Below are 25,304 nucleotides of genomic sequence, written 5' to 3' on the forward strand. Positions count from 1 at the left end.
GATTGTGTGCAAGGTTAAGGTGGAAAGAAAACTCTTTGTTGGTTTCGCGTCTTAATCGCCAGGTTTCGGGAGTGGTAATAAAATGAAAGGAAACCTCAAAGCAAATCGTTTCTTCGGGTGGGGTCTGGGCGGGACCAGCTGACAGCGCCCTCGAGAGCGCGGGATATTCCGGCCCGAGGGGCCTGGGCGGGTGGGTCCCCCCTGGGGCACTGGGGGGGGCGGGGGTTGGGGGAAGGAAAGCACTGGCTGCGGAAATCCCGGAAGGCTGGGTTCCTTGGAATCAGAGGGAGGAAAGGGGGCCCAGAGCCCAGGCTAGCGGGCTAGACCTCACCTCCCCACCTTCAGCACAAAGATGACCCTGTGAGTGAAGCGAGGTCGCGCCTTCCGGCCCTCGAAGCGCAAAGCCTCGGCTTAATGGACAGATGATGGGCCAGCCCTGCCACCTCCTGAGCCTTCCAGCGCCCAGGGAGTCACTGTCTCGCCATCAGGCCGCCGGCCCTGGCGGCGAGGGCGAGCTTAGAGCCTCAGGAGACGCTTGGAAAGAGGAGGCGGAGCAAAGCCAAACTTGCAAGCTCAGGCCGGAGCAATCTAGAAACCTTTCTCAATCAGGAGCCTTGACATCAGAGAATGGGTCCTTCAGCATCTCTTCTGAGACGTCTGCTAAACAGATGCTCCTTCAAGGATAGCGGACGAGCAAGGGACGTTCTTTTCCGCACCGAGCTCTTATTCATCCTTAAAGACCCAAAGCTAACAGCACTTCCGGTAAGATGCCTGATTTCCTCTCTGCTCCAACCTACCCCCAACACCGACTTTTTCTACTCACCACGTTATTAGAATCAAAAAGGGCCACAACTAGCTCCTGTCCTCATAGAAAGTCTCATTTACATGCCTAAATCATTGTCCTTGGGAACTGGATCTTTACACCCCCAAATTACAAGTGTCACACAAGGCACACACTTCTTTCTCCACAGTTGGTTGATCCAAGGACCATTTCTTAGGGGGGGGGGGGGTCTGCTCCCTGATAAGACACAGCAAGCCTAAAAATCTACCGTTTCATGAAGTGGAACTTCAAGGTATTTCTAGGCTGCATCTGTCACATAAAACTGAAGATCACCCTAGCTTGAGCTCCAGAAGGGTTCTTCTTAAAAGAAATCTGCATCTTAATAGATGTTTCCTCGCTCAGAGTGGGGTTCCGAGAATTAGGCAATAAATGTTCACTATGCACTCTGAGATCATTGCTTAAAAGGTTTTCTCTCTGCCAAGTATTATTAAAAGGGTAGGGAGGGTTACATCATCACAGGCAAAGACAGTGTTGTAGGACTCGCACAAATAGGAATGAAATACCTTATGAGGCTTTGGGAAATACTTTTAATCTAATAAGCCACATTCCATAAAAGTTAAACTGTTATCTCAGTTTGATGTTCTACAAGTGTCATTCACAGGTACAAAATCTAGTGTATGTATTACACTTTGAATAACTGAAAACCATTCAAGTATTAGAAACAAGTTTCTGAAACAGCTTAGGGTGTAAGACCAAAGTTCTTCCCTTGTTCAGTGGTACCTTTAGTTTTGAACCAAATGTAGATACAAAAGAGATTATAGAAATACAAAGTATATTTGAATTTAAGGGACTATAAATCTTAAAGTCTCCCATTTTCAGTTTTAGTCTCAACTGATCCATTAAAACAGGAAAAAGACATGTCATTATGGATAGAATTAAGATTTTGAAAATTAAAAGATGAACACTAAAGGTCATGTCAGAACAAAATCTAGATCACGTCACATTTCCTTAGCCATTACATTTTAGATGAGCAATCAAAAGATGCTGTTTTTATAGACATGAACTGTTAGTGTCTGCTTCTCTTATCAAGAGTGCATCTTTTTCTAACATAGCCTCTCAGTAGGGAGAGGCTACATGTCAGAGTTAATGTGAATCTTTCTACAGTTAAAAGTGGCACACAACTCCCATCCTTGAGCTTCTACCTTAGTGGTGGAGTTAGACCCTGGAACACTGGCAGGAATTAAATGCTACTTGAAAAGAAACATGCTAATACTTCTAAAGTAGTACTTTAAAAAGAATCCTTGGAAATTTCAATTCCATTCATCCTTTGGCCTACAAATGCGAACTCTCATGCATGGGGGAGGAAGAGTACAAGGTCTGGAGTCAGAGGCCCAGCTCTAAGACATGGTTCTGTCCCATTCCAGCCATGTAATCACTAATCTTCAATTCACTTATTTGTAAGGTGGGGATAAGAGTTCTTGACTCACAGAGTTTGAAAAGAGGATTATTAGGAAATAAAATTTAGCAAAGTACTTGGTTTCAATAGAAGTTTTTGTGTCTACAGTGTGCATATAATAGATGTACTTGAAAATACGAAACCACTGTACTTATTATGATATATCAGATTATGGTAAAAGAGTACAAATGAGAATACGTGATTAAAATAAAATCCTGCAGGGGTGGCTGAGTGGCCCAGTTGGTTAAGTTTCTGACTTCAGCTCAGGTCATGATCTTGTGGTTTGTGAGTCTGAGCCCCACATTGGGCTCTGTGCTGACAGAGCTCAAAGCCTGCTTCAGATCCTCTGTCTCCCTCTCTCTCCACCCTCCCCCCTCCCCTCATTCTCTCTCCCTCTCTCTCTCAAAAATAAACGTTAAACAAATAAAATCCTGGAGGTTATTACCTTCAACTGAAAAAGTCACAGGTTTAATTTAATACATGAAATATTGTTTTAGGAAGGATGGAGCAAGGTTTCTGAAGCAGCTGGGAAATGCTCTGGTCCAATATAGACACTAACCCTGATTAGGCATTAGTAAATCAGGTTACACATTCTGGATTGCCATGGCACACTGTCAGTTTATACTGGATTAATGAATTTAAAACTGACACATTCATAGTAAAGAAGAGTTACAGACAGAATTAGAGTGAGGCTTTACTCTGTGATTACTGAGAAAAATTGTAGGTTTTTATATTTAGTGAAATTTCAAATATATTTACCACATTGTCAAAGACACCTAAACTATTAATATCTCTAAGAGTATCCATTAACATATCAAAAGAAAAAATACCACACAAATACTTATTGGAAAACATACATGATAAAATAAAAATGATGCTTTACATTAGCTTTTCTTTTGGGCCCTTATTATTTCCAAAACTGGAGGGCATGATTCTTCAAATCATAAAACTGATTTGTTATACTTTTATGGTTTTATTAAATCCTTAGAATCTATTATAACAGGGGTCAGCAAATTTTTCTGTAAAAGGCCAAACAGTAAATATTTTAGGCTTTGTGGGCCATACGGTCTCAGTGGCAACTATTCAACTCTGCCACTGTAACGCAAAAGCAGTTACAGATATTACGTAAACAAATGAGTGTAGCTATGTTCTAATAAAGACTTTATTTAGAAACACTGAAATTTGAATTTTATATCACTTTTCTGTATTAGGAAGTATTTTGGATTTTCAAAGACCATCAAAAAGCGCAAAAACCATTTTTATAGTTCACAGAACTTCCTTCCACAAAAAACAGGTATAGGCCAGATTTGGTCCATGCTCCATAGTTTGTCAACCCCTATATTATCATGACCAATTAAAAATTACAAGTTTTACTGGTCTTTATAGGCTAATTCAATATCTGAGACACCATCAAGGATTACAGTGCTTATGACATCCTTTATTCAATTCACATAGAAAAGCATGCAGTATTAATGTAAAACAGTACAGTATTAATGTAAAATGTTCAGTGCACATTAGATAAACAAGTCATTAGCATACAAACCATTTTGAAAGGCCTATATAGGCATACCAAACATGTTTAGAATATACTTTTTCGGAGCCCAAATTAAAAATTGTGCTTAGCTCACCTATTCTCATCTCCTTAACATTCTTCATGAAAAAATTTTTATCCTACATAAAAGATATTCTATTAGCCAACTAAAACTTTTTTTTCTTAAGTAAGGAAAACAGTGCAAGCAAGAACGCTACCATGCATACAGTTTCCACAAAGAATAGTAACATGCAAACATGAACTTGATCACTCCAAAAAAAGCCCCACCAGGATAAAAGTGGATCAAGAACTTGGCAAAGGGCAGTTCTGCACCTGTGTATCTGGAACAATAAAGCTACCATGTTTAGGATCCTCCAAACCCAACCGTTCTGTGCCTTCTTTCCAAAGTAGGCTCAATTTCTGATTTTCGACGCACACAAAAAGATGAGCAAATGAAAGCTACCTGATATAAAACAAATATTTTCATATACAAAACGTATTCTTTCATACTAGCAAAATGTTTTCACAAAAACCGGACAAAACACAATGTTAAAAACGCAAACATACATAAAACCTAAAAAAAAAAAAAAAAGCAAATGAATACTGGACTAAGCTTAGAGTGCTATTTTTCCACCATGGCCTTGCCTAAAAGTTGGGCCATCACTAAACATAAATAAAAAGGGGCAGGCAAAATAACTTCCACCCAAGGAAAGCTTTAAAGAAACTCAAGTGTCTTATAAGCAGTGTGTAGACAATATGAAAAGTTTTATTGAAGAAATCCACGTTCTGAAGACAACTGAGGCTCATTTACAGGCCACTGTATCTAACAGCTAAATCAAGACTCAAGAAAACAAAATACACCCAAACCAGATACATACAATATTCATTAAAAGAAACCCTCTCCCTACCTTTTCTGATTAAAAAGATCCCCAAATGAAAATGAAAAAGGACAAATTCTTTAAAAGTATTCTGGGTACAGGCTAATTCACCATTCTGACTTGACACTTGACTACAGATTATCGATTCAAAATTGTACAGAACTTTTATGAGGGAAAAAGTAACTTTAAAAACTTATATTCCTCTCAGGACGAAAACACAAACGACACCTTTCTAATGAGTCAACTTTTCGTTGCTTTTGATGGGCTGGCATTGGAAAGACTGCTCTGGATTTTTCTTTTCGTTGACTGATTGATATTTTTATTCCTCTTTTCAGGCACAAAAGAAGTAGACCAAGGAGACTGAAGGTGGTTATGAAGACCATGCATCTCTGAGGTCATCTTAAACAAAGATGATCCAAACCTCTGATCTTCAAATAGCCGGTGTGAACTGCTTAACAAAACACCCTGGGAAAACTCAGTCTGAAACAAACAGCTCGGTGGTTTGATTTCATTAGTTCCTGGGTTAGAACTGGTATGGAGTGAAAAATCTTCATTCATTTCTTGGTCAGATGGAGAGAGGAGAAAAAAAGAAGTGGGTTTCCATTCATTTCCATTTTCTAACTGATCAGTAGTTAGAGAACCTTTGGAAAGGTTTGGCTTAGTTCTTTCATCCAACTTATCTGGTTCCTCAAGAAATTCACTGCCTTGAGAGGACTTTGATAACCCATCCAAATCTACTGACTTAAAACCGTTATTACAAGGGCTCTTGCTGTTGTCTGACTCCGACATCATTGAATCCAACTCAGATATTTTGTCAAGGTAAGCTGCGTCCATTGATGCTTCACTGGATGTTCTTGTCCGATTCATTTCAAAACAGCGAATAGAATTCAACCTCTTGGATATGCATGAGCCTGATTTCTCACTTAATTTTAAAGAAATTTCTCCAACAGAATTTGCTATTGTGTTTCCCTCTGAGCTTTCAAAATCCAAGCTCTGGGCATAGCTCGTGGAACAACAATCCCAAAACCCTGTCTTTGAGGAAGTAAAACATTCTGATTTCTTTTCATTTTCACTTCTATCATCTTCTGATGAATCTTTAGTACAAACATTCGAAGAATCACAAAAATCATCAAACACCAATTTTCTGAGATGGTTTGAGTGCTTTTTGGAACCCACTGCTTTGACCACAGAGCTCTCTCTATTTTCTGGAGTACTGAGCTGAAGGCAACTAAGGGACAAAGGAGTACAAGGAGCTGGAAGATCATAAAGTTCTTCATCTTTGTAGGGTATACAATCACTTGGCTTATTACCCCATTCTCTTTCCAAGTAAGTATCCATACTTGTATCTGTCACATCTAACATTATTTCCACCCGTTTCTGATACAGGTCTTTGTTCTTAGAACAATTTGGTTCTGTTTTGCTGGTGCTTTCCTGCCTGGCAGAACTGCTGGAAGGCTTTGGCAGGTGAGAACTTGAGGTGGATGAGCCAAGCTGCTTTCTGGCACCATCACCTTGATTCTTTGATGCCATATCCTCCTCACCGCCTAGGCTCCCCTTGCCATCTGTAGAAAGTGCTCTCTGGCAAATGGAATTTATAGCTTCCTTCTCTTCGCTTGAATTTTTTAGCTGTGCAATCTGAGATTCTAGTTCCTCTATATATTTATCACTTCGTTCCAGGGCTTTCTTGAGGCGATTGGTTTCACGTTCATGCTGTTCTACTTTGGACTGAAGAGCAGCTACTGTAAACCTTCCAAACCTGCAAGGAATGGAAGGACAGTTAACTTTACAGTTCAAGCTTTTTTCTTTCTTTTTCAAAGTTAAGGGTGCAAACTATGTCAGCCCATTCTAATCTCACATACCAGTGACCTTTCAGACCAGTCGATGGAACAGTTCAAAAGCAATACCAGACAGATGTAGTATCTTCACAAAAGAGTTTCTGCACTGTATGTAATAATATGCATATGATAATACTGGCAAAGATCTCGTAGGATACTTTTGTGGTCAAATAAGACTAGTAATGGCAGAGAGGCAGAAACTCACTGCTGACTTCCCTTCCAAGAGCTAGCTCTATCAATTCAGCTCATATATGCATGCAGGGTTATCCCCTAAAACAATGGCAAAGATTTATGATAACATTTGAACAGTGGTCCACATCTTGAAATATTTACATTCAATCATTTTCCTATCGTACAGCAGTGTTTTACAATACATTTCTTGTACAATGTCACCTTGTCAAACATAAAATGCCAATTTGAAATTCAGAAATCTTAGCAGTCCCAGCAGGGGTGGTTTTAAATACTTATTTGGACCCTTTCAATTATAGCCACCCTTGATCTGAAGCTTTTACTTGGCCTTCTGAACACTGGGCTTTAATTCATTTCATTTCTACTTATTTTGGCATTTTACAACTGTGTGGGACATCAATCTCATTTCTTCCAACTTTGAAATACAAAGTCAGTACCTGTGGTTCCAATATATTACGCATAAAAACATTTTTACATTTCCTGGAAAGGAACATTTTGGAGAGTAAATGAAAAAGAACACATCAAAAATTCACTTCTTTTACTCAGCATTATCTTGTTTTCATTATTCCCTTAAGAATGGGTACTGGGTTCAGCTCAGAAAATGCTTCTGAGCACCTAGTACAGGCTCATGGTATTATCCAGAGTGGGGGATGCAAACATCAATAAGACTGTCCCAGCTCCAATGGATATAAAATGCCTACCTTAAATTCCATCTGAACACCAAAGAAAATTCCATCTTTCAAGAAAACTGCTTCTTACAAGCCAATAAACGTAAGCCTTACATTCTATTCTAACCCCGTGAAAAATATTTCTTGCCACAGAAGTTCTTTTAAAAAGCCTCCTTTTAATCATCTTTTTGATGACTTAAATATTGATCCATCTTGAAGAATTCACGGATTGTCTGGAGGGAAGTATTTGAGAAGGTAACAACTACTACTACTTCTTCTTCTTCTTCTTCTTCTTCTTCTTCTTCTTCTTCTTCTTCTTCTTCCTCTTCTTCTTTTCAGTTTACTTACTTATTTTGAGTGAGCGACAGAGAGTGCATCTGCATGCGAGCAAGTTAGGGAAGGCCAGAGAGAGAGGGAGAGAGAATCCCAAGCAGGCTCCAGGCTGTTAGCACAGAGCCCTATGTGGGGGCTTGAATCCACAAACTGTGAGATCATAACCTGAGCCAAAATCGAGTCAGACACTTAACCAACTGAGCCACCCAGGTGCCCCAACAAGGTAACTTCTAAAAATTGTTTCTACCTATGGGTTTATCTTTTTCTTCCTTTTCCCCCTAATTATAAAAGTATTACAAGTAAGAAAATGTACTAGGTATTAAAAAAAAAAAAACATAAAGGAGAGGAAATCCACAGCAACTACCTTTTAGAGTCAACCACTACATGTTGTATGCCTCTCACTCAATGCCCAACACCTTCTCCTACATACAGCCCAATTCATGCTGTAGTTCACTCTGACACAATCCCTGCTCTGGCTGGTCACTAAGAGTAAAAAGTGGGGCAAAGGTAAATATAGATTCATAAAATCTCAGAGTTAGAAAGGGCCTTAAAAGACACGGTACTGAATATTGATCTACTCATTGCAACTAACTGAACTCCCGGAAAGAGCACACTCCCTTCTAAAAAACAAAGCAAAAACCACAGGTATAACAAAAACAAAACCAAATACAATAATAAGCCTCCCTATTTTAAAGACAAAGTTTACTACTATGAATATCTGGTTAAATGAATGCTAGTAGTTTTTCTTTCTTTGTTAGAGACAAATGTTTGGTTTGTAAATGCTATAGTTGAAAGAGCTATAGTTTCTGTGAGAGAATTTTAAAGAGTGAACAAAGATCTTAAGGACATCAGCAAAAATGTTAGTGAGTTCTTGACTGTAACCACTGTGGCATAATCAAATAACCCACATATTTTTAAATGGAAAAACTGTGTATCATGTTTTTTTAATGCGAACGGCAAAAGTGACAGCCTTAAAATTAGCTTATCAAAAGTTTTTTTCTTAAGTGCAATTTTTACAATAAAGGTAAACTCAAATGAAAAAAATCAAACGATTTAAAATCGAATAATGTTACTAGATAGTAAGTCAGCTATTACCAAAGGATGTCCTTGGGAACTCAGAGGCTTACATAAGGAAAGACAAGTGACAAATAAGAAATGTTTCCCAAAATATTTATAGTTTCTTATTCTAGGTTTCAGCCTGGAATTTCAAATATAATGTCACTTTAAGATGCTACATTTGCCCCTATGTTTATTTTTAAATTATGTTTTGAAAAGAAGCAAGTTAATAAATGGTTCTGAGTTGAAGTCAAAAGGACAGCCCTAACCATGAATTGTGTTACTTCAGAGAGAAAGCTGAAGTGCCATGAGAACTAACAACAAAGGCCAGCAATGGAGCACATATGACAGGGACAAGCAAGCAGAAGTCACTGATGGAGCTGGCGGTTTTCTAAAAGGTCACTGCCCTCAATTCCCCAAAGTTCCATTTCAATACTTTACAAGTCTATAATACTCTGAGTGATCAGACCTTTTTACCATGCTAATAAGAGGCTTGTACTGGTGGGCAAACTAACAGAAATGTACAGTGAAAGCCATGGAACTGATCAATTAATTAATCAATCAATGTAATCTGTTTTTGTCTCTCTCTCTCTCCAATTAAAGTATAAGCTCCAGGAAAGCAGGGAGTTTGGCCATCTTATGTTTACTGCTAGCCCCCTAGAACAACTCCTGGTATACGGTAGTCCTCATTAAATACTTCTTGAATAAATGTTATTTTCTTACTTTAAGATGCATCAATGCCTGACACAGCAAGACAGAGCCAACACCGCAGGACAGGATGGGCCAAAGGTCCATGGGCCTCTATTACATGTAAGTATTATGAGTTGTTATATTACTAAATTGAATGTTTCATACTTTGGACTGTTTTTCTTTCTTTCTTTTTTTTTCACTGACACCAAAGAAAGCAACAGAGGACAACATATACGCAGTACAGTTTTGTGGGTTTTTTGTTTTGTTTTTTACTACAGGTTTGCCATCTTATACTGCTTCCAAAAAAAAACAAACAAAAAAAAAAAACAAAAAAAAACTTTCACTTCATCCTTAGCAAAAGAATGGAAACATATAAGACTTTGACATAGTTATTAGGAATTTTTAGCTTACAAAGGTATCTATATTAAATTTGGCAAAGAGAAATTAATCAAGTCATATAGAAATAACAATTAGGACTGCATATCTGATGCGATACTTCCATAAAAGAAGACAATGAAGATAACGGCTTATTTAACTTTGGGTTTTAATACTCTGATTCACACTAATTCCAGATATTTCCAGAGTACATAACATTAAATGAATCAATGCCAAGGCAAGCCGGAGGGAATTCTAACATCATTTACCATACTTCCTTTTCCTGAGCAAATTTCAAAATGGAGTATTTTTATAAACATTCCATTAGAGACCAAAAGGCTTTGATTTTCAAAGTAGCAGTGATGGCCAAAGGCTTCATTATGTCAGAGAAAACCTCGTAAAGCAGTGTGGGAGCTGCAACTGATATACCAGAAGTATGTTCTGCTAGAATCTAGGAGAAGCTTAAAGGATTTTTCAGCTTGCAATGCTAACTGATATATACATTCTGGATTAGGGCTCCTTGTCCAAAAAGCTACAGAGGTGCAAGATTGTTCCTGTCCCTATTAGCAGTAAGAGAGATGAAAGTCCTATTGGTTTGACCTCTGAGGTATTATAGAGTAGAGTGTCTTTAACAATGAAAAGTTCCTCAGTCCGCATTTTCTCACAGCCCATCACACAGGAGTAGTAAGATGTGCTCAAAGTACCAAAAGACCTAACCTCTAGTGCTATGCTGCCATTAACTATTTGTGAAAACTTGAGTAATTAACTTTGCGTCTCTAGCTCTCAATGGCATCCCCACAAAAGGGATAAATACATCAAGCCCAGTGGGTTGCTGAGACCACTAAACTTCAGAAACATCTTCAGGACACCGGGCGACACCAGGGAGGTGAATCTACCTGCCTCCCATGTATCTTTGATTTCACATCTTTCCCTTAGTTGCTCGCTGAGGTAGTAACTGTAAAAGAAAGTGAAAGCAATCTTTGGATCTGGATCAGCTTTTATAATCTGGCCTACGTGACAGTTTTCCAGCATAGATATCCTTGCTGTACATGGTTCTTATATGCGTAAATTTCAGTTGCCACAGTTCAGTTAAGTAACCCCAGTCACTTAACAATGTGGTTCACACTTACCACATTATATTAGCTGTGACTAACTGCATGAAACTGCATAAAATAAAAATCTCACTACTCGCTTTTCGGTTCACAAAACACTACATAAATAACAGATGTGCATCAGTGACCAATCAGGTCACTTCTTTCAAAGTCTGAAAGTGATTGGTCAGTCTGCATCTGTTATTCAGTTCACAGACAGACAGTAAAACATGTAGTGCTGCCACATACATTTTACAAGGATGAATAATCAAAAGACAGAACTGGCCAACAAAAACGGTGGACCAAAGAAATGTAAAGTGATCAATGCTAGAAGTAAAACTGGATCCATTTGTAAATGTAGTTACTGAAGATCTGACCACAGAAATGTTGAAACTGTCACTATTTGAGAGACCCTAGCAATGCCAGAGGAACCTGGGAGCGGCAAACTTATTGACATAAATAAGAAAAGTAGTTGTGATGAAAAGAATAAAGATGTCTAGAGAAGTGACAGGCTGGTAAAAAACTTCACATTAAGGCAATATGGAGATATTGCATGACATTGAAAGCATTAAGGATAAAATGTTGGGAGCTGATGCAAACTTAGGAGTATGGCAATTCATCAAGGCATCAGAAAAGATACTGGCTTCATATCGTAAGTTATGATACAAAGACAAGCACTATTCAGATTATTCTCCACAGGTTTTTTTTAACAAAGAAATACCTTAATTTGCAATGTTTCTAATGTTTTAAATTGTACTGTGTAAATATTAACACACTAATTAGTTTTACTATTTATTTCCATATACATTTATAACTGATAACAAGAGATTTAATGTTTTGACAAAAATTATCAGTTTATAAAGCAACTTGGTTTACTCATTGATGATTAAGATTGCTTTTCATGGTTTTAACCTGAATAGCCTTTTTGTGGTCATACACAACTGTGCAAAGTGAGGATCACCTATACTAAAGGAACAGTTGATATGTAAGAAAACCAAGTAAACTTATGAGTCTTGAAATTTTTTTTTTGATTTATTTATTTTTGATAGAGAGAGACAGAGCACAAGTGAGGGAGGGGCAGAGGCAGAAGGAGACACAGAATCTGAAGCAGGCTCCAGGCTCCGAGCTGTCAGCACAGAGCCCGATGTGGGGCTCGAACTCACAAACTGTGAGATCATGACCTGAGCTGAAGTCGAACATTCAACCGACTGAGCCACCCAGGCACCCCAGTCTCGAAATTTTTTTAAAATAACTACCACTTACTTACCCTAAAAAAGAATAACCCATTCACAGGGGGAATTTTATTGTAGAGTTGCCTGTCTATATAACTGCCAATTGCATATCTTCTCATTCTGAGTTTTAGATATTAGAAAAATATCTTATTTTAAACAGAGGAGAGGTAGGGTTTGGAAGGGAAGAACATCCCATTATTTCTTTCCCATTCCTAAGTATTTTCTTCTAAAGCAAAATTCACCAGTGAGAGATTCCTTAAATTTGCAAACTCCTGTCTTTGATTACACATAATTTAAGTGAGTAGCTTGTAACATGAGCTCTTCAGGAACATGAGTTTTGACAGGAGTGGGAAGAACAGGGAGAGGCCCAAGTACTGTGTTCTGCCTTGTGCTTATGTGTGCAGGGTGGGTAAAGGGGCATATTTCAAGGAAAGAGGGCAGAGAGGACCAGGACTGTAAGAAGCTCAAAACTGTATATGGTGGTAGGGGCTTTCTCTCACCTGCTTCCAAAGGGTCATCTCTGTGTTCACCCATATCTATCTAACTCTTGTGTATGTGTCAGGAGGACGGTGGGGAGCATTCTGTCTTTAAACTACTAGGGATGGTGGGGGGCGCCTGGGTGGCTCAGTTGGTTAAATGTCCGACTTCAGCTCAGGTCATGATCTCGCAGTTTGTGAGTTCAAGCCCCGTGTCAGGCTCTGTACTGACAGCAAGCTCAGAGCCTGGAGGCTGCTCTGGATTCTGTCTCCCTTTCTCTCTGCCCCTCCCATGCTCACACTCTGTCTCTGTCTCTCTCAATAATAAATAAACATTAAAAAAAAAAAAAATTTAAACTACTAGGGAAGGGGCGCCTGGGTGGCTCAGTCGGTTAAATGTCTGACTTCAGCTCAGATCATGATTTCATGGTTTGTGGTTTGAGCCCTGTGCCGGGCTCTGTGCTAACAGCTCAGAGCCTGGAGCCTGCTTTGGATTCTGTGTCTCCCTCTCTCTCTGTCCCTCCCCCACTCGTACTCTGTCTCTGTCTCTCAAAAATAAATAAACATTAAAAAAATTTTTTTTAAATACAATAAACTACTAGGGAAGCTCTGGGAAGTGGCCTATGCATTTTTATCTGCTGCTGAGCTGTGTGACTTGCCAGTATTTCTTCAAGAGTTTTCTTTTTAAAGTTAAATACTCCGTTATGAAAATGCTATATTCTTAGAGAATTTATTCATCATAAAAGTATGGTCTATGGCCAATCCTAGACACACAAGTTGGTCCCACAAAAATACATTAAAAATATGAGGCAGACTGAGAGAACAGGAAGCATTCTTCCCTCCAGAAGACTCAAGACAACATTTCTGTTTTCTGGACCATCATCAAATAAAGAAAGAAAGAAACAGCCCATCATCAAATAAATAAATAAATGAAGTGAACTTTTATGATGGAATTTACCAAGAGTAAATGTAATTATAGTAATTCTTTAACAGTAGCCTGATGACTACTGACAATGATGGTGACAAAAATAACAGCAGCAGCCACTATTTATTAAATGTTTACTTGGATCAAGCACATTGCTATATGCTTGTTATAGAAGATCTTTTTTTTTAATGTTTATTTATTTATTTTGAGAAAAAAAGAGAGGTAGAGAGAACATGAAGTAGAGGGGCAGAGAGAAAGAGAAAGAGAGAGAGAAAGAGAGAAAGAGAAAGAGAAAGAGAAAGAGAAAAAGAGAGAGAGAGAGAGAGAGAGAATCCCAAGCAGGTTCTCTGCTCTTGGTGCAGAGCCTGATGTGGGGCTCGATCTCATGAACTGTGAGATCATGACCTGAGTCAAAATCAAGAGTCTGGCACTTAACCAACTGAGCCACCCAGAAGCCCCTATCTTTTTAATTGAATTGTTATGTCAACCTTGTGAAAAATGATGTTATTTTGATTTTAAAGATAAGAAATGAGAAGCTTAAAAAGACTGTCTCTTGTTCAAGGATAGGATTTGAATTCAAGTCTGAGTCCAAATACCATGTCTGAAATCACATGAAGTGCTTGAACATGAGATTCCTTCTTAAGTAATATAAGCACCTGTTTATGTTATAAAGTAATGTAAAACACAAGCTAGGTTTGCTGAGCACACAGTTTGTACGTACAGTTAAGAACATTGCTGTAATATTTATTAATACATGCATTTTCTAATAAAACATGGTGAGGAAATACAGAAAGATACAGGAAGTCATGCAGATATGTATGCACAAAATTTATAAATATTTACCAAACACCGACTATGTTCTAGATACAAGCTCAAGAATATTTTGTAACTTCCAAAGATCATTCGTTAAAGTGGCCTTTCAGGAAACTATAGCACAGACATCACCCTGGCAAATGCCAACCCAAAGACAGTGGCTATTTTTTTTTTAAGTTTATTTATTTATTTTGAGAGACAAAAAGAGAGACAGAGACAAGGAACCCCAAACTGCGCTGACAGCGCAGAGCCCAATGCAGGGCTCAATTTCACGAACCTTGAGATCATGATCTGAGGCAAAACCAAGAGTCGGACACTTAACCGACTGAGCTACTCAGGTTCCCAAAAGAGGGTGGCTATTTTAACCTGAGATATGAAGACTAAGTCTGAACCAGAACCACAAATTTGAAAGCTCCATCTTTAAGTGTGCTAACTACAGAAAGTATACATGATCATCTTTCTACCTCATGCATAATCAGCAGGCATCTTCAACTGTAAGGAAACAATGCTACTTATGTGAAATGAGCAAAATTTTAAATGCAAAATTTTAGGGCCCAAACATCACATAGGTACTGGTCTCAGGGTCTAATATCGAGGCATTAAAAAAAAAAAAAAAGTACAAACTATATTATGCTGCATCTTAGTTTTAGCACAGAATAGAAAGTGCTTCAACATTTGCAAGAATAAAGAAGTCACAATTTCCCCCTTAAAGAGGTGACATGGAAAGTGGAACCAGATAAAGAAATAAGGCCTGTGCAGCCATCTTTCTTCCCTTTACCTCCCAAAAGTACTGTTTAAAGATTAAGGCACAGTCTGCTTTGTAAGCTTTCAAACAAAGAGCAGAGTTTTGAAATAACAGCTCATATTATTAACACAATTTTAAAGGAAGTTTCGTGTGTGCATGTTTATTAAACTAACCACGCATTTGTAGTTAAAAATCGTGATGCTGAAAATTCTTGCTGAGATACCTAGAAATTCTTAACATAAACAATCCTAGTGTTGGGCTGCATACGTAAATTGAAGAGGAAGAGAGTTCCTTTTGTATTCTTTAGAAAGGGCTGACCCATATATATTTAACTGCCTGTGTTGGATAAAACTACTGTTTTTACTGTGGAGTAAATTCCATTTTATTTAGCAAATATATTTAATTTCAATTCCACACAGAAATGCCCCAATTTTCTGCCCCAAAGGAAAAGATCAGCCTTGAAGTTTACGGGACATCAATGGGGATCCCAATCTTTTGTGGAAGGAAACAACCTATGACATGCTATTTCCTAGCTTGTTAACAGTTCTAAAAGGAATAAAGGACTTGTATCTTTTCTTAAAATATAATAACCTAAACAACAGCAAAATTTCAATAGTGTAAGAGAACAACTATTGTTACATGAAAAAAGCATAATTAAAAATCTCTGGACTAGTAACTACCTATACATTTTTCACTACAGTTAAATAGTTAAATCATTCTCTCACCAGGAGGAACAATCTAAAACAAAAAAAAAAAACAATACAAAAAACTGTGATCCAGCCGCCTTGTAATTATTATTCATTCTGACAACAGTTACTGAGGACTAAAGTATGCTGAAGGGCCATGAGAAAGGAAAACAAAAGGAGCAGAAGACGTTCTCCTTGTTCTCAAGCATTTCACAATCTTCCTGACAACCGTACTGCTTAGTCATTAGCATGCATTGCAGGCTCCTAAAATATCTTATCAATACAATAAAGACAAGTTGACAGAAAACTGCAGTAACTGTCCATCCCCAATTAGCTGAGTACCCAGAGAAGGGCCCCTCAGGCGGCTGAGGGGCCTGAGCACACCTGGCTGTCACAGTCTGGCCCCAGGGTATCATCAGGCTCCCATGACAGTCTACAAGCTCCCCTTCCGGGAAAACCAAAGGGCATAGCAGAATCAGTCATCAGATCAGGCTAGGGTCAAATACCAGGAATCATGGTGTTTGTCAGAGCAGAATCATGAGAAGCAAAAAAGGCCAGAATAGGTCAAGAAGGGACAATAGCCAAGGCCAGTAAGACCAGAGGTGTTGCTGAGGAAGCCGAAAGGCAGGAGAAATCTGAGTGGTACTGGCATGTATGGAGACAATTTAGGAAGAGCAGAACTGTGAACCAAAAAGGAGCCTCAGCTCAGAGTCAGCATGGAGACAGGTTGGATATGCTCAGTTCAAGTACAGAGACTCAAACAAATCTTGTCCAAGAGCCCAGCAACATGGCCTCCTCCTTTCCCCTTTCTTACTCCCAATCTCTAGTACAACTTTGGAGAACTTCAGGAAATCCTTCTACTCTCCTCATTTGGAGAAAATGCCAAGAATCTTGGATTTCCTATCCTTATAAACTCTTTGTACTTTAAGCTTCAAGAAAGCTCAAAATCTTAATTCCCTGGTTAGTTCCCTCCAAGATGCAGATGGAATATTATAGTATAAGGACTCCTTCCATCTGCCAGGCTCCACAGAAGGACATACACACACACATATACACACACACACAGACACATCTTCACATACATGTATTTTACACAGATACATATATGCGTGCATTTTTAAAAATATGTTTTAGCTTTAAGAAGCTAGGCGGTAGAGGGGCGCCTGGGTGACTCAGTCGGTTGAGTGTCCGACTTTGGCCCAGGTCACGATCCCGCACTTCGTGGGCTCTACCCCTACGTCGGGCTCTGTGCCTACAGCTCAGAGCCTGGAGTCTGCTTCAGATTCTGTGTCTCCCTCTTTCTCTGTCCCTCTCCCACTCTATCTATCTGTCTCCCCAAAATAAATAAACATTAAAAAAAAAAAAAAAAAGAAGCTAGGTGGTAGATTAACAGCATGCCAGTCATGGAACTGCTCAGTATACCATGTGATCCCTAATAATATAAGAAGAATGGAAATAAGAGGAAAGTATTTCCCCTATGTTAGGAAATCATGGAGGGCTTCAGAAACAGAGTGACAACTGGGGAGGAATTAACCAGGCAGAATGAAAAAGGAGAGACTAAAGGGGAGGACCAGTGAAGGTAAAGGAAAAGGCATGAGCAAAGCTGCAAGGCTATGTCACACCATGGTGAATCTGGGCCCCGTGAGTAATTCAGCATGGACAAAGGCTGGAGAGGACAGAAAAAGGCCAAAGCTCAAGTCATATTGTAAAGAGCCTCACATACTTACTAAGAAATTTGAGGACAATGGGGAATCATCAAAGGTTATTACGCAAGGGAGTGAGGTGATCAAATTTATATTCTCGAATTCTGGCAACAAAAAGGCAGATGATTGAGAGTTGAGAGTGGAAAGAAGAGCAATCAGTTGGAATGTTGTTTAAAATAGGCTAAGCAAGAAATCAGGTGGATCTAAACTAGCAGGATGAGGAGATGGATTACATAGACATTTAAGAGGTAGGCTAGAAAGAATATACTGAACAATTAGGCGTAGGATGAGGAGACAGGGTAGAGAAACATAGAGGGCTGAAGTTTTTATCTTAGGCTACCAGATAAGTAGTAAAGCCGTTAAGGAGGATAGGAAGAAAGTAAGAGGATAAACAATCTTTTGAGTGAATGGATAATGGATACAATTATCTAGACACATACCTCTATTAGTTCTTGGTGCTACATAATGTTTCAAGGCCATAAAATTATTTCTGTTAATCCTCCCAAGAACACATCACCCACATTTTACATAAAGAAAATGATGGCTCCAAGGGATTAATTTATTGAACGTTATTTATCTATTCATTTAATTATTCAACAAATATTCATCAGGCACCTTTTAGGTGCTGGCGTTTGCAAGTGAAGGACATAGGCAGCAGAGCTTAGAGTTTAGAATGGAGGAGACAGACAACAAACAGACCAAGCAAGTAAACAAACAAGATAAATTCAGACTGATAAGGGCTAGGAAGACAAAAATTCTATAACCTTGGTTCAGCATTAGCTGTGGGCTCTGTTACAAGGGCATTTCAAGTTTTAATTCATTTAACCCTTACTACAACCTATAAGATCAGTACTACTATTGGCCTCATTTCACAGAAGACAAAAAACGGAACTACAAAAAGGTTAACTATCTTCCCCCAAATCACAAAGCTAGTAAGTAGACAAAACCAGAGTTCAATCCTAGGGAGTCTGGTTCTGGAGCCTGTGCTCATAATCACATGCTATCCTGCTTCACCATGCCATGACTGTATTACTATGGTATCCCAATAAGACAGGGTAAGGAAGTAGGAGGTATGAAAGCAGAATGCTTCTTTAGAATGAATGATCAGGAAGGGCCTCTCTGAATCTGATGACAGAATGAGTCAGCCATATAAAGATCTGAAAACAGAACATTCTAAGCAGAGAGAAAAAGTCCAGCATGTTTCAGAAACACAAAAAGGCCAAAATGGCTGGAGCAGGATGAGCTGGGGGAATGGGAATGAGAATGAAAAGCGGAACAGGCAAACATTGACTAGTTTGTGAAGAAACGGATTGTATTTCAGGAAAAAACTGGACAGTTTCAGGTAGGAGACTTATATAATTTGATTTATATTTTATAAAAAGACAATTTCAAGTATGGTGAAAATGAATTGGGTAGGGAAAGGAGGGGCAGAGTGGAAACAGGGAAATCTGAAGTCACGTAATCTGTCTCCAGAACTAAGCCTTTATTAAAACACTATGCTTTCTGGTGAATTTAAGGTATAGGATCTTGGGTGAAGGTACAAAATAGACAGATGGGAATACGAATGTACAGCTAAGGAAAAAAGTTGAGGCCAAACAAAGATTAGATTTTATTTTATAATCTCTGACATACAGGTAGATGATTATTAAAGCCATGGGTGTAAATGAGATGACTCAAGGAGCACAAATACAGCAAAATGGGAAGAAAGCCCAGGTCATCATCTGTGAAATCTATTCTTTACTCTTCAGAGCATTTTTTTTTTCTTATACTAATAACAGGAAATACTGCTCACTATCCAGAGAGTGTCTGGAGCCTTTATCTTCCCTCAGGAGAAGCAGGGGCATGGGGGAAGATTGGTCCATAATGACAAGCCTTGGGGTTGCTATGCAGTAAAAGAGCTGCATGCAGGGAAACTTTATCAAATCCATAGATCTCACTAAAGACACAATGACAAGAACACATAACATTCCTGAATACATATTTATAGAAAGGAAAGCCATTAATCCAATTATAACCAAGTTTTATATTAATGACCTATGGAGTTTTAAAGTAAGTTAGGAGCTGAGGGCAAGAACTGGTGCTCCACTAAAGCCTCATACTAGTGGGCACAACCTCTGCCTAGTGTGCCTAGAGGGGGGAAAAAAGGCACAACTGAACAGAGAGATCTCAGAGAGAGGGCATGAAACTTTCAAATGCTTTACAAGTCAATTTTTCATATCTCTTCAAGCTAAGAAAAAAAAAACCAAAAAACACTAAGGAACTCCTAACTCTATCAAGGACAACTCTCCATTTCTGGGCACGGTTTAGGGACAGTAACTGAAGCCAAGGAATTTAGGAACATGAGAAATGTAACACTAAGGTTTTCCCTTCAGCTTCTTCTCATTCCTGTTATTTCTTACCACGTAGAGGTGTGACATTCTTGGTGTTCCCCACTAATTAGGAGACTAAGAACAGGCCTTTCTGTTTAAAGCAGAGAGTGATGGATATAGTGGAGTCATGCTAACCAGCTATTTAAGTGAGGGTGATGACAGTCGCAATGACAAGATGTGCAAATTACATACCTCTACACCTTCTGCTCTGGTAAGTTTGAGAACGAAGCCACCATGCTTCTTGAGCGTAATTGCTGCCACTACTGGAGACAAGGGACTGGAGCTAAAGGGACTACTTAATATTCCTAACAGCTCAAGCTGTTTCCTCTAGCTCAGAATGCCTTCCTCCTCACAGAACTCTCCATCCTTCAAAGCTAGGCTCAAGTCCTGTCTCTATGATAAAGACTCACCCACTGCTGTCTCATATTTTTTGAACTCATATTGCTGTCTTTGCTATTTGGTTTAGTATGTTCAGTCTTTATTCATTTCACGTATTTTTGTTTCTTGCCTTTACTAGATTATGAGCTTCCTAGAGGCAGGGACCAGGTTTCATTGGTTTTATTTACTTATTTTTTTTATTGTAACAATGTTCAGGCATTCACAGAAGTAGACAGAATAATATAACCAATCCCCACATACTCATCACTTACATTCAACAGTTATCAAGATTTTGCCTCACTCCCCTTATTTGTACGTCCCTTTTTTCTGCTATTAAAATATTCTATAGTCCGTATTTTAGTGTGCTTTTCTTCCTTTTTTTTTTTTAATTTAAGAAAGCTCCATGCCCAGCATGGAGCCCAACACGGGGCTTGAAGACACGACCCCTAAGTTCAAGACCTGAGCTGAGATCAAGTGTAGGCTGCTTAACCTACTGAGCCACCAAGGCACTCCTAGTATGCTTTTCTAAAAGAAAATACGGACATTTTCTTAAGTAACCACAATACCTAAACAAAATTAACAGCAACCCCTTGGTATTACTGAATATCTAGTTCATACTCAAATTTACCCAACTGCCTCAAAAATGTCTTGTTATTAATCAATATCCAAACAAGATCCATATACCGCATCTAATTGTTATGTGAGGCAGACCTCCCCTTCTTATTTTGCCAATGATTTTTTTTTAAGTTTATTTGTTTTTGAGAGAGAAAGAGAGAACGTGTGAGTGGGGGAGGGGCACTGAGACAGGGGGACAGAAGATCTGAAGCAGACTCCATGCTGAGAGCAGAGAGACCGACACAGGGCTAGAACTCATAAACTATGACACCATGACCTAAGCTGAAGTAGGACGCTTAACCAACTGAGTCCCCCAAGCACCACCCCCATATTGCCAATGATTTAATGAAGAAACCTAACCGTTTTTCCTCCTGAATGTACCACATTCTGGATTCATCGTTTCCTCATAGTCTTAAGAGTTATGTTTTTCATCTACTGACTCAACAAATATGTATTAGGAGCAGAATATGAGTAAGAACTCTATAAAATGTAGTGGCTACAATAACGAACACATCTACAGTCCTGCCTCAAACAAAAGAAAGCCATGAAACAAATAGTTATACAAAATATTAATTATTAGCAATTATGATATGTGCTACAAAGGGAAAGTACGAAGTCTTAAGAGAAATTACGACAAGGGAGCCTAACCTAATTTAGGGGTCAGGAAAAGTATTTATTTTGTGTAGTTAAAGCACCCTGTACAGTGTTAAGTACATAAACACTCAGTACTTGTGGGTTGGCTGGGAGAGCAAGTTTTCTTCAGATTATCAGCCTTGTAAACTAAAGGGACACATCACCACCTCTGGAGTTCTGAACATCAAATCTGATTCTCTTAGAAGTCCATGTTAAAGAAAGCTGAAAGGGAAAATAAAAGGTTTTCCCCAGGTGAATTCTCCAAACTATTTCAGAAGATAAGAAAAATTTAGGAAGTGGCCATATGAAGTCAAAGAAAAAGATCACATTTTTCTGGACCATCAGTTTAGATATTAGGGCAATGAATTTTTGACAAGTAACAGCATGGGTATTATTGAAACCTGGAAGATCACGCTTAGTAGAATATCTACCATACTGCTCAAAAAGGCTTGGAGGTTAAAGAAGAGAAAAGAAAAATATCCAGGTACACTTTAAGAGTGGATACACTGGATGGTAACAGACAGAACAGAAAAACAGTAACACAGGAGATAAACGATAATCCAGATTTTCATTTTAGAAGGCTATATAGCACTTTAAAGTATTATAAAATGCATCACTTTTATATGGCACTATCTACTTGAGACCAATGTAAATGTTTAAGTCCCCCTTGTTCACACCAGATGTCAGTCTAATTTGGGGGCAATAACATGATTTGAGTGTCTTAAAAAGAAATACTTTCTGCCATGGATTGAACTGTATTCTCTACCCACAGTCAAATAAATTCATATACTGAAGCCCTAACCCTCAATGTGGTGATATATAGGGATAGAGTCTTTAGGAGGAAATTAAGGTTAAATGAGATCATAAGGATGAGGCCTTAGTCTGACAAGGTATCAGACTAAGGATACCTTATTAGACTTGGTGTCCTTACAAGAAGAGGAAGAGAGACCAAAACTCTCTTTCTTTCAGATATGTGAAGACATAGAAAGTGGTTGTCTGCAAGTTAAGAAGAGAGCTCTTGCCAGAAATTAAAACTGGGGTTGATTAAAACCCCTTGATCTGGGGTTTCTGGCCTCCAAAACTGTGAGAAAATATTCAATGTTTAAGCCACCCCATCTATAGTATTTTGATATGACCACCCAAGCTGACAAATTCACTTTCCTAAATTCTTTCCTCTCTAGGGTCTAAATTTTAAAGCTCTCTCTTCTGCATGATTTGTAGAATATGTCTGTGCAACTTGAAGGATACACCAGAAACTAAAGCTATGTGTTTAAAAAGCATACCTTGACACCTAACCAAGTAGACCAAAGAAAAATAATTGGTCAAAGCACTTCTAGTCAAGGGAACAAAATGGAACAGATGGTTTTATTTGTTTGCACTTACTTTTAAACTCTTGAAATTTCATATTTTTTCAATACAAATAGGAGCTCTCCTCAGGTGAACCAGATCTGGGTATTTTCAGCTGTGGTCAGCTTCTCTCTGAATCCCACTAGGGTTTGGTGATGCAGAGTAAACAAGGCTATAAATCAAGTGCAATGCATTTAATACCTCAATGCATTGCAAATTGATCTAGAATAGGGGTCAGTTCAAATTGTTTTTTAAGTGAAACTGTTCCCTTCCCCTGAAGGGAAAGAGTGGAAGTTAGAGCAAATCCTGAAGTTATATGGGATTTAGAAGTGTGGTTGCTTGTTAGCACAGACAGAGGCCAGGTTTCGTCAGGCGAGATTCTTCCGTGGTTTATCAGGCTGGAGCCATGGATATTTAAAAACACATCCTGGTGGCTGGCATTAAATCTGAAATCTGGTGGGCAACTTTTCAAGAAATAAAAGCTACAAACAAAACAGCTTTAGTTCCATTCAGCATGCTGTGGGAAATACAGCTAATGGACAAGCATTACTATGGCTGGCAAGGCGAGGTGCCAACAAATGAGAGGAGCAGAGTTTCAAACCACCACATAACAGCAACATTTCCTAAGCTTATTTCACTAATTTGTCAAAGCAGAACATTATCTGAAGTGAAAGAAAAATGAGGTTGGAATGCACAGGGGAAGGAACTATTTAAAAGTAAAAGCTATGCTTCTTTCTCTATCAGTTAGTTATCTCTGCTTTGAGTAATCATCGTTTACTTCTACCATTTTCTGATACCACACTTGGTTTGACTAAAGGCAATGTTTTCTCCTTTTCATATGATAAGCAGACAGCAACTTCTAGTAGGATAAATTTCCACTGCCGGCTTATGTCTTCCTTGCTTTTTCCACTGGGAAGAAATGAAGTCTAGTGGTTAAAACAGAAAAGTGTGGAGTTCTGATATGCCACTCCTCAGGGAGGGATGGAGGGCCATATTCCCTGCTTACTGTGTTTTTTTTTTCCCCTGAAGAAGAAAAACTTCAAGTACTACCTTCCATCCTTTCTCCATCTTTAATTCTCAACTCTCAATTGTATCTTATAATTTTAAACAAACTGTTAAGCAGGTCACTATTTGTACTCTCTTACTCGGAATAGAATGAATACTATCCCATCATAAAGAAAGAATAAATTTACTTAACTTTACAATTAAAATTAGTCTAGGGGCGCCTGAGTGGCACAGTCGGTTAAGCTTCCGACTTCAGCCAGGTCACGATCTCGCGGTCCGTGAGTTCGAGCCCCGCATCAGGCTCTGGGCTGATGGCTCAGAGCCTGGAGCCTGTTTCCGATTCTGTGTCTCCCTCTCTCTCTGCCCCTCCCCCGTTCATGCTCTGTCTCTCTCTGTCCCAAAAAAATAAATAAATAAACGTTGAAAAAAAAAATTAAAAAAAAAATTAGTCTAAAATTCAACAAATGATGCCTTAAATTCTATTTCAGGTAGGCTTTTCACTATAATGGTTAATGTAATAGTGTAATGGTTCTCAGTGTAATGTAATAGAGGATGTACTCCAGGGTTGGACTACCTGGGTTCAAATCCTATTTCCACCACTTACTAGCTATAGCTGTGCAGATTTAGATAAATTAATTTCATCTCTCTAAGCCTCTGTTTCCTCATCTGTAAATGGAGAACACTAATAGGATATCGCAGGTTGTTGTACCTGGCAAACCGAAAGCATTATACACATGTTAACTACTATTAAGATTGCTTTAGAGAACATCTAAAGGGCATTATGTTAATCCCCCTATTCTCTGTTAGTACTATTAAAGTTATATGTAAAACCAAGTGAAAGTTCTCCAGTCTTAGGTCACATAAAACAATCTTCTTGCTGATCAGGTAAGAATGAAATCCCTTCTCCAAAATTCGCCCTAACTGATACAAAGATTTCACCAATAACATAAGCATACACTTGACTTTTAGAGGCAAGACATTCTATTCAAACCTACAGGTTTCATTGAAAAGAGTCAAATGAAAAGCACATACAATCATAGCACCTAAAATACTGACACAATCTGAAACACTGCTCTATAAGCAAAATACTTACTTCTGGGGTGATCTGTTATCAACTTCAGCCTTCAGTCGTAAATTCTCCCTCACCAGGCCACCATTTTCCAATTTCAATTTTTTATTTGCCTTTAAAAAAAGAGTTGAAAATAATTAAGCATGAGCTAAGACAACTGCTTTGTAAAAATTATGTCATGAGCCATCTGTATTTTTTAGAGTGATATCAGAAAACTGAATACTAGAACATGGCCTTCAGAAACTTAAAATCACCACTGGGAATGACTTGTGAATCTGTGAACACAACCAAGCATTTTTAATCCATATTCCCCAAGCACTCTCCAATTCTCCTATCCAGGGAAATAAACAGAGCTATGTTAGTTAGCTTAGAGTCATTAAGGGACTATACTAATGGCAAATATGGGGTGTTTTTTTTTCCCTTTT

At 38.6% G+C, this 25,304-nt stretch overlaps 1 protein-coding gene across 1 annotated transcript in view; it reads right to left on the minus strand.

Moving 5' to 3' along the window:
* Positions 1-3,654: 3,654 nt before the first annotated feature.
* The window catches only part of OBI1 (ORC ubiquitin ligase 1), a 41,092-nt gene continuing 19,442 nt past the window's right edge, over positions 3,655-25,304 (minus strand). Inside the window, exons 5-6 of the mRNA XM_030312361.2 lie at positions 24,904-24,992; positions 3,655-6,402 (exon numbers count right to left, since the gene is read on the minus strand). Of these exons, the coding sequence (XP_030168221.1) occupies positions 4,887-6,402; positions 24,904-24,992 (1,605 nt within the window). The 3' untranslated portion in view covers positions 3,655-4,886. The remainder of the gene's footprint in view (positions 6,403-24,903; positions 24,993-25,304) is intronic.

This window comes from Lynx canadensis, chromosome A1 (genome assembly GCF_007474595.2).
Source record: "Lynx canadensis isolate LIC74 chromosome A1, mLynCan4.pri.v2, whole genome shotgun sequence".
Taxonomy (NCBI): Eukaryota; Metazoa; Chordata; class Mammalia; order Carnivora; family Felidae; genus Lynx; species Lynx canadensis.